At 52.8% G+C, this 16,918-nt stretch overlaps 4 protein-coding genes across 4 annotated transcripts; 1 reads left to right on the top strand and 3 right to left on the bottom strand.

The window, feature by feature from the left end:
* Window positions 1–3,608: 3,608 nt before the first annotated feature.
* Window positions 3,609–5,030, top strand: ColSpa_02848 (autophagy-related protein 29; the record flags this gene model as incomplete). The annotated part of the gene is made up of 5 exons (XM_049269060.1): window positions 3,609–3,680; window positions 3,764–3,836; window positions 3,893–3,929; window positions 3,956–4,848; window positions 4,900–5,030. 5 exons carry the CDS (start codon window positions 3,609–3,611, stop codon window positions 5,028–5,030), a joined length of 1,206 nt encoding a protein of 401 aa, XP_049125017.1.
* A 529-nt stretch (window positions 5,031–5,559) lies between these two features.
* On the bottom strand, window positions 5,560–5,967 carry ColSpa_02847 (uncharacterized protein; the record flags this gene model as incomplete). The annotated part of the gene is made up of 1 exon (XM_049269059.1): window positions 5,560–5,967. One exon carries the CDS (start codon window positions 5,965–5,967, stop codon window positions 5,560–5,562), a length of 408 nt encoding a protein of 135 aa, XP_049125016.1.
* A 2,239-nt stretch (window positions 5,968–8,206) lies between these two features.
* ColSpa_02846 (cytochrome P450) lies at window positions 8,207–10,082 on the bottom strand (the record flags this gene model as incomplete). Its single annotated transcript, XM_049269058.1, has 4 exons — window positions 8,207–8,408; window positions 8,528–8,744; window positions 8,818–9,362; window positions 9,385–10,082. The coding sequence occupies 4 exons, from the start codon at window positions 10,080–10,082 to the stop codon at window positions 8,207–8,209; spliced, it is 1,662 nt and encodes a 553-aa protein (XP_049125015.1).
* A 1,577-nt stretch (window positions 10,083–11,659) lies between these two features.
* ColSpa_02845 (mannan endo-1,6-alpha-mannosidase DCW1) lies at window positions 11,660–13,494 on the bottom strand (the record flags this gene model as incomplete). The annotated part of the gene is made up of 4 exons (XM_049269057.1): window positions 11,660–12,904; window positions 12,946–13,223; window positions 13,278–13,382; window positions 13,437–13,494. 4 exons carry the CDS (start codon window positions 13,492–13,494, stop codon window positions 11,660–11,662), a joined length of 1,686 nt encoding a protein of 561 aa, XP_049125014.1.
* Between the last annotated feature and the right edge of the window lie 3,424 nt (window positions 13,495–16,918).

Genomic DNA, 16,918 nt, shown 5'->3' with positions numbered 1-16,918 from the left:
TTGATGGGAGCCATCGTAGGCTAGGGTAGAATTGTCACAAGCTACGGTGAAAAATAGGTCAAGTCAAGGATGACAAGATAGAGCGGCAATATACTCTCAGAAACACGTTAGCACCAGAGTAGGCAAGATGATCGATCATACCTGCTCTGTTAATGCTGCCTACAGCGGGACGCCGAATATCTATTTCAGCAGCCCTTCCTACCCGACTTATTGAGACCTTGATGCCTGCGCCCAGGGATACCGAGATTTCGATCTTGACATAATTACGTTCGCATTCATCTCAGCCAAATATTGTTCCTTCAACTTTGTCGACGGTTGAAGACAGGACCAAAAGAATCAACACGGACCCAAATGCTGACTTCAGGTTTTGCACACCCTCGCGTCGTTAAGCGATACGTTCAAGACACATGGTCCGGAAGTCACTTCACCCACTCAACCGTCGAAAATGGTGTATTGGAGCGTTTTGGGAACCGCTTGTGGTATATGGTCAAGAAATAGCATATTGGTTCATTGTGTCATCCAAAAAGGCCTTGCGTCAGCGCAAGCCAACTGTCTTCCAGTTATAGATCCCCTCTAATGTGATGTCATGCTGGTCAAGCTTGCTTTGACGGTTTATGCATGAGCCAGGCAATTCAGGCTCAGATCTGTCATATACAAATGTTGCTTCAAGTTCCATCTCTTCGACAGTAATAAAGCCTTCAGTGTAGAATTCGTGTAAAACAGCTGACGCTCTATCGAAGCAATTCTCGCTGGCTCCTACGAGGTGGGCAGTTGCATTGAGCATGAGATTGCCTACCTCATCTGGGTAAACATCAAGAACCAAGGTGACCTTGGGAGTGCCGCGGTGCGCAGGTTGGATACAATCCAGCCTGAGATTGACCACCTCGTCGTTCTTCCTAATTTGGGGAAGCTCCCCTTGAAAAACTGAAATGATGACGGTCTTTTGGCCGTCTGTAGTTGTGGTAAAGTTCAAAGTCTTGCTAGCTGGTAGCATTGTCCACCTTTGAAATACGCGCAACGCTTCTCCCCCAATGGTTTCAACACTCAGACTTCGTGGTTGCACAGAATACCTTCCAACGATCTCGGCGTATCTTTCATGCCCGGCAAGGATATCGGCCAGAATGGCAGCGCCGTAAGTAACAGATTCGTCATGGTCCAAGGTATCTGGAATCAACTCAGAATCATATCGATCGTCCAATGCTGCAGCACGTTTCCCGTCGAAGAAGGCTTCTATCATAGACCGAACTTGTTGAGCCCGTGTATAGCTGCCCGTGATTACAAGGTGAGCAATATCTGTCCGTGATAGGTTGGCATTTTGGATAACCCTCTCCATATGTGTCAAGGTCTGCTCAAAAAGCTCCATCTCGACTAAGTCAAAATGATAGTCTCCGGTATGCCGCTTCTCGATAATCTCTCCTATTTTCTTGCCAAGTTTGGGGTCGCTGGCTGTGGTGCGATGTTCAAAAATGCCCATGTCCACTTCAGCAACAGAAACCTCAAAGTTTTCTCTTCCCAGTTCGTAAAAGACGACGTGAGCAGGTTCATCGTTCGACTTGTCTATGCCATATCCAATTCCAGTAGCGGTGGGTGCGTTCAGTATTCGAACAACTCCCAATCCGACAGACGTCCCAGCTTGCTTCACAGCGCTGCGGTCATTCTCGTCGAAGTACATGGGAACAGCCACAACTACGGATTGGATAGTATGTTGAGTCCAAGCCTCGGCAATTCCTGTTAATTTGCGGAAAATATCTAACAAGGCCTCGTGAGATATGTGGTTTTCGTGGCGATGGATGCCGAGTCCCCCTGATCGGCAAGGGTTTCTAATGACTGCGTGCATGAAATACTCGGGTTCGGTGGGTTCGCAGACCATGTACCTGCTCATAGTCAGCGCAAGCTTTTCGAAGAGCTCTTATGGGATAATCCCTCACTCGATATCGAACAAAGCGTTGGAAAGACTTGGGTCAGAATAGGCATAACCGATTTGATCATCTGTCTTCATGATAGAGTAGCCTGTCGTGGGTTAGGCATACAAACTGGTCTCTAGCGAAAGCAATCTTACTCTGACCAGGAAGAGGTATCCTGATAGCGCCATGCTGAACCTTTCCAACGCTTGAGTACGAAGGCCCTACACTCTAGAAGGTTCACCTTCATCAAAAAAAGAGCTCGATGGCGCTAAAATTTTCTAGTGATGAAACTCACAATAGCAATTATACGCGAGTGGTCCTCAGTATCTCGTTCATAGGTTTCGGAAGCGATAAAACCAGGCACCAAGAACAGGTATGTGGCTAATACTTGAAACGACCTCAGGCTAACAATCGAATGTCGTCTTCTCTGCAGCATATTGTGATGATTGTTCATCAAGATTCAGCTAAATCGAGTATCGCCAGCTAAAGGTGTTAGGATATGAAACCTTCTTTGCGTTCTGGTTAACGCAAAACTATGAGACCAAGGTCCCTCTCTATAATCTGATGTCAGGGAAAGAACAGTCTTACATAATGCCGTTGAGCACGTTCGTTTTTGTTATTGCATTCCATCGACTCGTGCTGCATACCTGTTTTCTTGGTCATGAGTAAATTGATGACTGCGTGTTTTGTTTATCAGAATATTAGCTTGGCGGCTTAGTGAGCAGCATTGAATGGACCTAGGCTCGATTCGTGTTACTAAGCAACCACCCTAGAAGATACTCAGCGATCTATGCGAATGTTCTTCATACGTTTCGACAGTGTAAGCAAGCATATGGGAAGAACTCAAAAGACAGTTACGGAAATCGGCTTGCCCATCGTTCGACGACATCCTATTAGGATGACATCAATGTCTAACAGCACAGCCCTCTGCCTCCTTCATTAATCAGTTTATTTGTTAAGAGCAAATAAACTGGGCTTGCCCCACAACAGGAAGATGTGTTGACAGGCTCGGCAGTCTGTCATCCGCCATATCATTATTCGGGTTGTTGGTTTAGTGTAATCAATTCAATACTTTCCCCAAGGTGTGATGTCGGCAAGACCTCTACGCAATTCATGACTCTTCTACAGCTTTCTAGGACTCGGTAGACTATGAGGGAGGAAAGAGGATGATGCGGAGAAGAAAAGCAGTGATCGTGGACACCAAAGGTCTTTAATACATTTATCGACACTCACGACCACATCGTGATTGCTACTTGCCCTTAATGGGCTACAGTTTGATGGCACATTTGTAGCCAAATTGAACACTAAAGGTTTCACTCAACCCCCAAGTTTGAAACATTGATAAGAACCAGTGTGAATAATAACATAGACTCCCAAGACCGTTACATTATTACGCTAGTAACTTAAGCAGAGAAACCGAAATGCTGAGACGAAAGAGTTGGGCGGAGAAAATCCCCGCGGTCTCCTTTCGAAACGCTTAAAAGGGAAAGATCAGTGCGCGGCTCGACCGGTCCCAGCCGTTGTCGGCCGCCCCACCCGCGGCTCCCTTATCGTTGCCGTAGCTCCGATAAGGCTCGCATAACGAGCCAAACCACTTCCGTCATTCTCCCTCTCTCATGCTGTTGCGCGTGTCGAAAGCTCCCTCCCCCAAGGCTGTCACTATTCATGAGCTAAGCCAGCAAGCATGATGAACGCACGCTCGGCATGACTGATCCTACGTACACAGTCTTCGTCCGACTGCCCATTCTCCGGGGCGAGTTTACGGATCCTCCTCCGGTAAGTCCATTCCACTCGTCGCCTTGTCTGGTTGCTCACGGCGCCGCGGGCTGCCGATGCTGATGCGCTTCCCATCACTGCAGGTGAACTGGGATTCCACCAAGGACGATGTGCTGTGGAACATCCTATCTAACGCGGCCAAGACCGAGATTGACTGTAAGCTGAAGATGCGCCGTCGATTCTTTGGATGTCGCTCACTGACTTGTGTCTAGGGAACGAACTGTTTGTTGCCCCGACTGGCCTCGACCAGTGTATGAAGCTAACCCATCCACCAGAGCTGCGCATTTCGATGTGACTGTCGACTTCCTCCTGCAGCAAGTAGCCTACCTGACCGAGCGGCACACTGCCCAGCTACGAGCCCAGGTTCGAAAAGCCACAGCCGCTGCCAAAGGCTCCTCTGCTCCCTCTCCCATCCCTGGCGCCGAGCCTCAAAGTCACCTGAGAACCGTGTCCGCCCTTTCCATCCGCCGCGACTCGCCCCTTCCACGAACCGATACTAGTACGCCCGCAACCCCGACCACGAGTTCCCTACGACCGAATATCTCCCGCCATGGCTCTGCCGGCACCGTAACACACAATCTGGGCGGCGGCTCATCAACTCGCCAGAGCAAGCCTGCAACTTCTCGTCCGTCCAACGAGACGCAGCGCCGTCGCCTGTCATCATTGCCAATCCAGACCACACCCCGCAGCCCCGAACCGACTTCGCCCGTTGCCGACGAACTGAGTTCTCCCACATCCTCCGACGATGAGTCCAGCCCGGCACAGTCGCGCATCATCCGCCGGCCTCCTCGCTTTCAGCAGCGTGACGGACCAGGCGACCTCGAAGATGAAGACGAAGACGCTGAGCCCGCTTTCCTTCAATACAAGCCGCAGTCCTCCGATACATCGGCGCAGGACATGGGATCCACTCTGCGGGGCGACCTACGAAACGTCCGTCGGACACCGAAAGGCAAGGAGAAGATCCATCATTCGGAGACGTCAGATTCGTCGACCAGCTCACCTGCTCTGGTATCCCACGGCCCTTCGACAGGAGAGCGTCGCCCAGCCGGTCCACTTTCTCCACGGCGCCCGGCCGAGTTGTCTGGGAAGAGTCCGAGCAGAAAGGGCTACTCACGGGACGGGAGTGACGGGACGCCTAGCATGGGCAGCAGCTTCAGTGACTTGGACGGTAGGTTTTCAGTTGGATTTGAGAAGATGTATACTTGCTAATGAGTGGCAGACGCTTCAGTAACGCAGTCCGCGCTCGAGGAGGCACTGGCGAGCAAGATGCAAGATGGCGCCATTGGGAGCAGGTTCAGCATCAGTCAAGCGTTTAGAAGCCGCTACATGCCCAAACCTGGTCAACAGTAGCAGCATGATGAATGTCGGTTTTTCTTACAGTACAATGTGAAACGGTTGGGTCGCGAAGCATACTTGGCGTTCAGGTAAGATCACGAAGGGAGTCAGACTGTCCATTATGATTGGGGTGGATTGGATAATGTTTTAGGTATTGAATTCCAATACATTTTCTTCGAATTTGCAGCGAGACAGGCACATGGTACTTATTTACTTCGTTTCCAGTATACCGGAAGCACTGACGAGCTAGGTGGTGAGAAGCAAGCATCGCGTTGCTGGAGATGCGACCAGGATGGCGTCTGGCAATGTTTTGTTCTGAAATGAACTGATACAGAATTCAACCGCGAGCTATTTACAACAGATACCCGAGGTACTAGATGTCCGCATCGACATTCTTCGGCTTCAAGCCGTAAGTCAGGCTCTACGCGCACTACAATGATGACGATCGAGAAGAATTTGCACCTTCGCATCTATACGACTCTCGCTTTATCGATATCCAGCTTTCATCCCTTGCTGCATCTCGTGGCTCTCGGCTCTTTCAACTTTACACCGTCAGTATACGCCACATCATCTCAAGGAGAAGAAGCCTACCGTCAGCATCATCCATCTTGGGACCCTCATAGGGATCCCAAACCTTCTTGGTCCTGGGTGGATGGTATCTTGGTGGGGGCGGCGACGGCAGTCTCGTTACCGTTGTCTCCTCGCGGAATGATGCTTCGTCACTCTTTTTATTCCCCGTACCCTGCAACTGATGCTCGTCATCGTCTACCCTTTCGCCGTTTAACTCCCGGCGCTTTTTGGCTTTGTGCGCACGGTAGAACAAAAGAGACCCTACGACACCGACAAAGACGGTGATGGTGCCGACGATGGCTCCGATCTCGACGGGAGTGAGGGCCCGTGGCGGGGGCGCGGGCTGTTCGCCTTTGCGTGTGTCTCCCTCGAAGAAAGACATGGCGTCGAGCCGAAGGTTTTCCGTTGATGGCGATGATAGTGGCGGTGGCCACAGGTCCGTGTGTCTACGAAGGGCAGGGAAGCTTGCGGCCCGTGATGGGAGAGGCGTTCGACGGCGGTCCGGGGAAGATGGTGGCTACCATCGATCGAGACGGTGACTTGGTGGGGTTTGCAGGAGGCTGAGGCGACCTGGCTGAACTTGAAGCTCGGCGCGGATAAGTGAAGCAGGATACAACGAACCAGAGATTCGGAAAAGATGAGAGAAAGATAAGGTTCCCAAGGAGCTAAAAAGGGAACAAAGGGCACCTTTGTGTTCTTCCCGCAGAAGAATGGTAGATTAAGAAATATGATTGACACAAACTGAGTCTTGGGGTCATTATGCGTTGTCTCTGCTGTTGTCCCATCTCTTTTCTGCGTGGAGACCTGGGTTACTCTCTCCCCCCCTCTCTCTTCCTTTTCCTCTTCTCAAGGACAATCCATGTCTCCTTTTCCATATTTGCTTCTTACCACTGACTGCCCTGTTGTTGGTGAGCCCGACAAGACTTCCCCTCCTGCGGCTAACCGAAATGGCTCTCCCGGCTTGTGGTGATGTTCCCAACGGACGTACCGTGCCCTGGGACGGCATTGTATAATACGTACATCGGTACTGTACCCCTTCCCCTTGCTCCCTCAAGGAAACCGTGACAAACGGAATTGTCGATCAAGTTGGAATAAGAAATGTGTTGGTTCGTTTGCTTCCTAAAGGGGTAAGTGTGATATGTCGGGACATGGATGTTACCTACCTGGCCGGCTCCTGTCAGGCTTTTGATAACCAACATGACCTGACCATTGTTTCCTCACCGGTCTCGGCGGTTGATGTCCTACACAACTAACCTGGACTTGGCGTCCGTTGCGCTATTTCTTGTTGCTTTCGTGATCGAGGCTTCCGGAATGTGAGTGGATTGTTTGCTACTGGAATGTGCCTCCTTAATTCTCTTGTCTCGCTGACCCCCTTCAATAATACAATGAAACGGGCATTCTTGCACCGGGCCATCCGCCCACGACGCCGAGAAACCTCGACTAACTCTGCCTGACTGTCCAAAGGTCTCGAGAACGAACGCAGACAGGTCTTTTTCGCCATTGGTGGGCGGACTTGAGGCAACTCCCGTCTTGTTACCCAAGCGCGCAATCACGAACTTGGCTCTGTGGTTGTTTGTTTCCAGCTCAGCGTCATCTCTACTAGGACATCTGGAGACCTATCGAGTCGGCTACACGCATCGGGGTCCCGGTGTGACAACCAAGTGAAAGGTCGAGAGACACCGTCGCCTTCGTCCCGAAATGATTCACTTCAGTTCGCCATGATGGCCTGTTTTACCCCACTCCCGTCATGCAACGGGACACCCGCAGTCTCCTCCAACCCTTGCACGAAACCAGCTTCATCCTCCCCGTCCATGTCCAACGTGAGCCTTGGCCCGACTCTCAAAGGCTGGTAGGACGACGTGAACCAGTTAAACAATTTGAGGGAGAAGCGTTGGTTCAGATTGAGATTGAGATTGCCCGCCGGTGTTTCCTTTTCCCTTGTCAGGGGCGGCTGAGACATGGGCTTCGGCTGCTCGCGAAGCCCTTGCATAGGCCCGCAACGTGCATCGGGTACCCCAAGCCCCGTGGGGAGAAGAGGGTAAGATTTTGTGGTTTTCAGGAGACAATACTTGATTTAGGGGTTTCGTGCAACGGTCGCCGCATCAATTTACCTACCTACTTCTAACAGATGAAAGATGCATGTAGTGCATGAGAGATCCAGCATATCACCGCCGCGGACACGGTTGGGCCGATGGTGTCGGGCCTGGGCCCGTCTGGGGTTGAACCGGTTTGCACCGCATCGCACTAACCCGTATCTGCATGCCGAGATGGGACGCACCCATCCTGCCTGCATGCTGCAGTGCGATGGTGAGCGGTTTTCGAGGTGTGGGCGCTGCCTTCGCCGTCTGGTTTGCGAACTGACAAGTCCCTTGGACTGGATGGCTTACACGGTTTCAAGTATCAGATTCAATGTCAGACTTGGCAAACAGGATGTAGAAAGAGTGATCGTGACGTGCAGGAGGATCGATTTTAACGACATAGGTCATGCATGGTTCTTAGTGTGAATACGGACATGTTCCTACACCCCGAACGACTACACCAATCTGAATGCTGCATGAATCGGCAAAGCAATTTCAAGTGGCTCACCACCAACTCTTTCGCACCCACAAGCCCAAGAGCCCCTAAGCCGGTGTAAAACTCAGCAGCACATCGTTTGGCAGCTTTGTCGTGATCCCCACGATCTGCTGCAACGGCCTGTCGTCCCTCGGCGAGATCTCCTTGAACGTCTGCAGGATCCTCACCACGAAGTAACTCATCTGCGTCAGCGCGAACTGCTGGCCGATACATATCCGGGGACCGCCAGAGAATGGGATGTAATCCCACCTGCAATAGCCACGGGAGTTAGCAAAAGTTCCCAAACCAACAATCACCGGTGCTTGATCATTGCTGCACATCACTGGGATGTCTAAGCAAGAGGGGGGTCGTGACGGGGGCAAACGTACGAAGGCCGCCTCTCCTCCCAGCGCTCGGGGCGGAACTCGTCCGCATCCTCGCCATACAGGTCCTTCCTCCGGTGAACACGGAAGGTAGACCACCGCACGGTTGTGCCTTTCGGGACGAAGATGGGCGATTTGCCGTCAGGCCCGCCGCCCACAGGGAGCGTGGTATCCCGCGCCGTGCCACGTGACATGGTCGACACAGTCGGGTACAATCGCAAGACTAAGTATGCACAGTCAGCACTCTAAAACCTAATCCCAATCATATCGACGCCGTCAAGAAAGCGTATACTCACTCTCCTTGAGCACCATGTTGAGGTACTTCATGTCCTTCATCTCCTCCCACGTCGGCTTCCTCCCCTGCAGCCCCTCGACCTCGTCCCTCAGCCTCTTCACAACGTCGCCCCTTCGCGCCAGGATCCAAAACAGCGCCGAGAGCGTCGAGGCCGTCGTGTCGCGCCCCGCGAGAATCATGGACAACAACTGCGCGCGAACGTACGCTGGCGTCATACCGGGCTGCGCCATCATCTCGTTTAGGAACACGTAGCCCCGCTCCGGGTCCTCCTTGTTCGCCTTCTTCTCGTTGGCCTCGAGATCGGCACGCACGCGCTCGACGTAAGTGTCGCAGAAGCGGTTGATGGTCTTGAGCCCGTCTTCCCACTTCTTGTCGTTGCCGAAGAAGGTGAGAAGGCCGAGACGCGAGCGGATCGCCGAGCGGGTGGTGATGTACTCAAAGGTTGAGGTGAACTCGCGGGCTTCGAGGGACGGCGTCGTGAGCATGTCCGTCGAATGGCCAAACCTGTCGTCCTGGTCAGTACAGCCAACCAGTAGATCGTCGTGCCTGATGCGCTAGAAAAACCTACATAAAGTCTGTCGCCGAGTCCATAGTCATCATGTACAGCAATGCCTGCAAATCCACCGTCCCGCCATCCTTCGGGATCCTTCCGATCAAGTCCCCGACATGCCTTTCAAAGCATTTCAAATCGGCAATCTGGTTCCTCACAAAGGTCGGCCTCATCATCGCCCTTGCCCCGTGCCACCCTTCTCCGTTGGCCACGAAGATGGCATCCGGCCCCAAAATCGGCAGCACCGCCTCCCTCCGCGGGCCCGTGATTGGAAAGTCCTCAAAGGAGCTCGCCAAGATCGCTTTGAGGTTCTCCGGTTCGCTCGTCATGAGCATCCACGCCGTCGGGGTCTTGAACCACCACGTGTGGCCCAGCTTGTCGAACACGGTCTGCCACCATTCAAGCAGGCCGTGGTCGCGCTGCCGCGCGAGCGAAGCCCGCACCCAGTCGCTGCCGAAAATCGGATCCATGTGTGGATACACGGGCACCTCGCCGCAGTTGCGGGCTCTCATTTTGAAGAGATATGAGGCCTTGTTGTACAGAATCAGAGCCGGGATAACGAGGAGAGCGGCAAGCACGGGGTGAGCGTAGGCGCGAGTGTCGGAAGACGTGAGATGGGAGCCGTGGCTCCAGCGGAGGTACGTCTCGGCGGCGGTCCAGAGGATGTAACTCCCCAGGACGGCCGAGGAGGTAAGGTAGAGATACTCTCGCGCCATGTTGTGCTGATCCAATCTGGTAGCCCGTCAGTCTTCGTAGTTGGAAGGGAGCAGAGTAGCTGTTTCGTTTCCATACCTATCCCCTCGGACTCTTATAAACAAAACGGTATCCTACCAGTGTCTTCAAACGTCTGTGCTGGAGCATACGATGAGATGTGGAAACATCAGACGGAAAGGCACTCCGACCGTTCTCGGGGCTCGTTTCTCCTTAAAAGAAGGTTGATGGGCGACTTTCAACGACTATCAACAATCAAAGAAACTAGCCTAGGCATGAACGGCCAAGTTGCAATATCAGTAATCATCCAGCACGGGTGAAATGCCGAGACGATGCATGTGTCCAGCGGGGTTTGGAGTGATGTAACACAACCATCTCATCCATCCCTGGTTTGCCCCTCTAGCCCACTTCTCCGGACTAGCTTCCACTACGAGGATGCTGCTAGTCCGCTATTACTCGCCCAACTGCCACAGCTTAGTTCGGCGCGAAGACAGCTCTTTCACGGGAACGCCACGGGCGCTATGCTAGGCTCACGTTGACTCTAACTTTGAAAGGCTAGAGATCGTTTCCAGGCTCCCCCGCATGCCAAATAGCTACACCAAAAAAAGTATCCCCAACCACAGCTGCACGGGGCTGATCCTCCATGCGCCTGATTTCCAATCAGCCTCCAGCAAGCCTTCGGAATACTACCAAGAATGGCACTTTGCTCTTAGGAAGGCAGGTGAGTCGAGATCAACCGGCAGTGTCGAGCATATCAATAACATCAACCGAAGTGGTCTCGCCTCCACAACACCCAATCACCATACCGCCCAAATCCCCTCAAGGCCCGGCATGTGACAAAAGTGCCAAGTCGGTGCTTGGTTCGACCAATGAGGCGCAGAAACTTTGGAGTCAAAGGATGTAGGTATCGGTGGATAAGCTTTTCCTCTCATAGGACCGATGGACAGCCAGGTAAGCAGGTTCGTCTGACTAGGAGTGGAAACCTAGGAATCACTACCATATAACCGTCGGTAGTCGGCTATTTGATTGGCGTCGAAGTTATCCGAAAGAAAGCGAAAGCCTGTTCTTAGACTATGTAATTCAATTTAAATATGTTTTCTCGCATCCGGCTTCTGTGTTGCTCCGCCCCATTAGTAACCTCGTTCTCGTTGTCCAGCTATCTTCCCCAGTCCGTCCGAGCAGGGGTTTGGATTTCTTCTGCTTCGATCACCATCCCGACGCAACGTCCTTTTGCAAAACAAGCTCCTGGTCTACCTTCCCACCTTCAATGCACTCACTTGACTCACAGTACTGAAGAAGTTACGCGTACAGAGCAGCCATGGGCCGGTTTCATTACAATTGCCATTATCTGTCTATGTACAAATTATCATAACGTCGTTAGTTTTTGTTTCTGTCTATCTCTGCTTAAGAGTTGGCTTGCTGACAATGCCTGTTGAGTCCAGTCTTCCGATGAATGCAAGATGATGCCAACCCAATGCGTATGTAAACATCCAAGTATGTTCCAGAAACATGTCCGTAGCCACCAGGTGAACGCCGTGGGTGGTAAAAGCAAAGTAGCATAGAGATCTTGCTCCTTTGCGGACTATTCGATCCGAGCAGACCGCTGCGACGCTATGCTGTTCCGCAACGTAAGGTTCTTGTTCTTCCTGCTAAGCCTCTTCTCTCGGACCATGGGAATCCCCGGAGGATGGGTCGAAACCACTGTCGTATCGCTCATTTGAGAGATCATACTGCCCCGCTGCGGTAAATCTCGTTGGCCGTTTACATCATGACCCTTGGGCGGCAACGGAGACAATATGCCGTTTTCATGTGAGCTCGCTCCGTCGCTGGAAACATCGTTGTCGATTCCCTTCCCTTTCTCATTCATCTCATCCGTCTTGTGTCGCTTGGCCAAAGCTGCTAGGCCCCCGCCTCCAAGAAGCGCAGACCTGAAGTCGAAAAAGCGCTCCTGAAGGGGCTTCTTCGACGTCTCGTCCATGAGCATCCATATAATCCCGACGACAAGAAATCCAAGAACCACCATCGTCAAAATTGCTGCTCCGGCCGTTTCGCCCGGACTCAAAGGTGGGCAATTCGAGACCGCCGGAATCGTTCGCCCAATATCGCTGCCTCCACCTCCGGGGTCGCCTTGGGAAGTGCCGCCACCATGGGCAGTAACAGGGTCCCTGGATACTCCGATGAGGTTGCCGAGGGTGACCTCAAGGGCCGCCATCTGCTGCCCGACACCTTGCATTCCGTCCCAAGTCCCGTTCTCGGTCCACTTCAGTCCGCACATACGACCGTTCGAGCCACCCTTGCATTGAGCTGCAGCTGCAATAGACGACGGACGAATCTTGGCCATGACACTATCCGACAAGTGTGGGGCCCATTTAGTGATGGCGACCAGCCAACGACTGAGATACGCCTTGAAAGACTGCTGATCGACATTGCAAAGATTCACCGTCTCACATGCCACCTCCTGCATGATGTTCTTTTCCTCGCCAACAAAGAAGACATCGGCCGCCTTGACAAGTCCATCCAGCCGGTTCTTCCACACCTCGCTTTTCGTATGATTGTACATGGCCGCCGCACCGAGGATCATGCCGCCGGCGTTGTACGTCCACTGGTAGGGTACGATGTTTGTGCAATTGTACTGGATGTGACCGCCATCGTAGACATAGTAGTCGTCTGTGATAAACTTGACGCCCACCATCCAATCCCATGTTTTGTCGGCCCAGTCGGAGTAGGAAGTATTGCCAGTATAGAGGGCTAGGCGCCCGGCGAGGGCAAAGAAACAAGCCTGCGAGATGGTGTTTTTGTAGTCGTATCCGTTGTTCCAATTGAAGATCTGCCATCTGAGCCCTCCTGCACAATTGTCGGGATCCCAACGTGCAGCCTGGGTGTTGAAGACTGCCTGTGCCAGCGCAAGCCATTGCGGCTTATCCTCGGGGGGTCGGGGAACTTATACTCGGCGGCTGTCATGACGGCAAGTCCCCAGAAGCCCTGGTCGTCGTTGCCTTCGGTTAGTGTCTGGTTGTCGGGCATATAGTCGTTGTATTTGCCGACTTGGTGGAGGAGTCCCTGAGTGACAACGTCATTCCAGGTATCATCGCCCGTGTAGTACCAATAGTCGATCATGGTGCCCATGAGGGCGCCGGCTTCCCACCCTGGATAGTGTTAGTACCCAACTAGGGGTCTAATGACCACGAGAATGCACTTACAATAGTACGGCTTGGGAAGAAGACCGGGGGTATTGCCCGGCTTGTCTCCATCGTAGAAAGACATGAGGTCTTCGGTCATCGATCTTGCGATGGTCTTGATGTTGTCTGCACGCGATACCTGTAAATAACAACATTGTCAAAGAAGGACGTGCCACTTACTCGGGTCATCCGTAACCAGGTTGTATGCGTTGGTGACCGGGACGGTCACCAGCAGCATTGCCGGCAACAGCCGGCTTACAGACCATGACGGCCGGCCCCTCAGTGCGGGCATGATGCGAGAGGTTGGCGACGGAGGGGGTCCTTGGTTTCGAGGGACGGACCGCATGAACGACAAGACTAAAGTGATCCAGAATCCGGGGACAGGCCTCGATCAAGTGCAGCAAAACGAAAGTGCGGGTGCCGCAGGGTAGAAATAAGAACCGATCAACGATTGCACGATGTAAGAAATCTCCTAGCGTAATCCGGGCAGGTCGTGCGCATGGAGTCGAGCCAAGGTCGTGAGGTAATGTAGTACCTGCGATGAGGTGACAACCAGGAAGGTTGGTTGGTACTGTTTTCCCCTCCTTCTCGGACAGCGAGTTGAGTTCGTACAGCGTGGTTGGACTGACCACACACACGCCAATAGCTCACGCCCTAGGGAAGTGCGTGTACTTGTATGTAGGCATGTACGTGCATGCAGGTCGGACGCCCCCAGAAAAGTAGTGGCACCTTGGCAGCTTGTAGTGTTCGACTCGAGTCCAGTTGGAAGTGACGGAGAAGAGTTGAGGGGAAGGGGTGATGACGGCGGAGTTGCGCTCGCTCGAGTACTGCTGCTTTCACTTCTTTGCGTCGTGCATTCGTTCCAGGAAACCGAGAGAAGGAGAAAAGGGGGCGCAAAGGGGGTGCTTCTGACCCTCAAGTAAATACGAGTTTGGTCAGGAGAGATCGAGTACACGAGAAAAGACGGAACCGTCCTATTCAAGGGACCATGGGAAGGGGACAAGTGGCGGAGGTCCACTAATAGCTTCTTAAGCAAATACGAAGAGGATTCCACAAGACGAGATTTGCCTTCGTTTCTGGCCCGCGACTAATCAGCCGGGATGAAAACAAAATAAGACAGAGAGCAGAGACACAGGCATGGAAAACGCGAGCATATCGGGCCTGGTAAGACTTGGGGGGCCGATCAAGCATTATTCGCGAAACCAGCTGAACGAGATCCAACGTGATTATGTCTTACCGTGTGTACTTGTTGTTGTCGTGTTGTGATGTGTTCCCATCTTTCTCCCCCGTCTCAAAGTTCCCCATCGGCCAGTAGTAGGTTCCCTAGGCTTTGGCCCTTTTCCTTGCTTCTGCTTCTAGCGCAGGCATTGGCAGCTAAGCTTGTTCAGCATGGTTATGGTGCTTGTGCATCATCCCATCCACAGCGTGCGTCCGGCTGTGGCCCGAACCCCTGCCGTCCCACGAGCTTGGTGCTGCACCTTGCTGACTTGTCGCTGGCATGCCCCAAGCTTGCATCGCGTTGTGCAAGCTGGTGGTGACGTCTTCGGGTTCCGCCGAGAACTACTGGGGATCTCGCACCCTTTTTGCTCCCATTAAGGGGAAGAAGGTTTGTAGCTGGAAACATTGATTATTGACGTGTTCCCGGTCTTCCAGCTCTCGCGTGCCAGGCCCGGGCTCCTGTTCGGGTGGTACGGAGCCAGGGTTCGTCTTTTCACTACGGGAACCAAGGCTACTGTTGCTCGACATAAACCTTGGCTCTGGTCATAGCCATGCAACACTCATGAGCTGATCGACTTCAATACCGGTGATACCGGTTGACCATGAAGGACACCTGGGCATTGCGCTGCAACCGCGTCGTGCTCATCCAGTGTGATCGTGCGGCGGCTTTAGGGTGGGATACCGCCTGGAATTCAGGTAGAATAACCTGAAAAAATCGGGGCTGGTTGACGTCGGTGATCATTAGAGCTTCCGGGGTGGCTAGTATCCGACAAAACAGGGCCAGTGTGCCGCTGGTGCCGGACTCGACGTTAGGCCCAGTAAGCTCTCAACCGACAAACCAGAAGCTGCCTAGGCTGCCGCGTCCCTGCTGCAGGAAGCCAACCATCGCGTGGGATCGAGAAATGGTAGCGAGCGGGGAAATCGCCGTGGGCCGTTGCCAAGTGTGTACATTGCCGAGAACAGTACCTCTCTGTTGACTCCAACTTCGGACGTTGTTCGAGAGAGTCGACATAATACTGGCCGTTTCCCGCTGCATCGTCTTCGTCGTCGTCTATTTCCAGCCGATCGCAAGCTTGTAAATCTTGGCGCTTGTGCGAGCGGCGGGTGGTCGACGTTTGCGAACGACTTAGTCCGACAGTACTCGGCCGGTCCATTCCTAGAGTGCATATACGCTGCATGATTTGGGCCTCGGGACATGGGATGGACAAAACGGAAACCGCTCGTGATCCTGGCCGTGAGTAAGACGACAACGCATAGCGAACGCAGCAAATCCGCATTCTTGGCTCAACTAAGAATTTCCCGCGAGAATGCATGCCAAGCCGGTGCAGGCAACAGAGAAACAACATGCCAGAGAGAACTTGCGATGCGCAGGCTGCTGTGTCATCGCCCGGGTCGTTGGCATTGAGGCGCATCATTCCGCATTGCTCTGTCATGAAGAGCGTAATTTAACTCCTAGGTGACTCCATTCCTCAAGGGACTAAGCCCACTCGACAACAAGCTATGGTTGCGACCACGTTGATCGGGGGTCAACCTTTCCCTGCCAGTATCCGGAATAGAATGCCCATTCCATTGTTGACCGAGGTTCGACTGGCAGGCCGATGAAACACCGTTGCAACAGTTTGGGGCTAACTGGGACATCGCAACCGGCGGGATCAGCTTTATAAAGTGCTTGACGAGGGTGCAAATCTAGAAGCGCGACGTATGAAAGTGCAGGAACAATACAGGTTCGACTGAAGATGAAGCGACGCCGTTATCATTATCTCCATTGGGATGACAGCCGATGTTTTTTGCCATGCCGTACTATGCCTTTCGCGGCGGGTCAACCGCGATAAATTAAATGGTATAGGAGTGCTAGATACCTCGTTGCTCGACGACCAGCAAGCGATCACTGTGCTACTTAGCAATACTGTTAAGATTCGAGGAGTTTGTTCTCTTCCGTTTGGAAGGTCAACATCGGCTTGAGCACCGGTCCCTTTACCCTTACCTGAACCGAGATTAGCAGTATAAGGATACCATTGCGTTCTAGTCGAATGGAAACGAAAGTCTATTGAAATTGCTCAGGTGCGGTCGATTGTTGAATGATTGAATTGGGCAGATAAGGAGGTAGGAAGCAAGAAGGGTGATTCAGGGCGCACTGACAAGCCACATGGCTGCGCCGCCGACGCTGTGGAGATAGAATCCTTAAGCCGCAAATCTCGGCTAAGCTCCGGAACTAAATTTTCGGATTCGCCAGCTCCGTTCCGGGCAAATACGCATATCACGTGGCTGTAATTCACGTGCCGTTTTTGGGCAATGCGAAGGAACACGAACGGGATAGACAGGTAAGATGGGACGGAAGTGCAGGTGGCCAATACTCCGGCCCAATCCGGGTCCGTCGGGGTCCAGGCAGTGACGACCCTGCAGCACCGCCTCGACGATTACATCAGAGGCCGCGAGTTTATGGT

This window comes from Colletotrichum spaethianum (assembly GCF_022836535.1).
Source record: "Colletotrichum spaethianum MAFF 239500 DNA, contig05, whole genome shotgun sequence".
In the NCBI taxonomy this organism is placed as follows: Eukaryota; Fungi; Ascomycota; class Sordariomycetes; order Glomerellales; family Glomerellaceae; genus Colletotrichum; species Colletotrichum spaethianum.
Note: the sequence above shows the minus strand (reverse complement) of the source record. Positions and strands in the feature narration are given on the sequence as shown.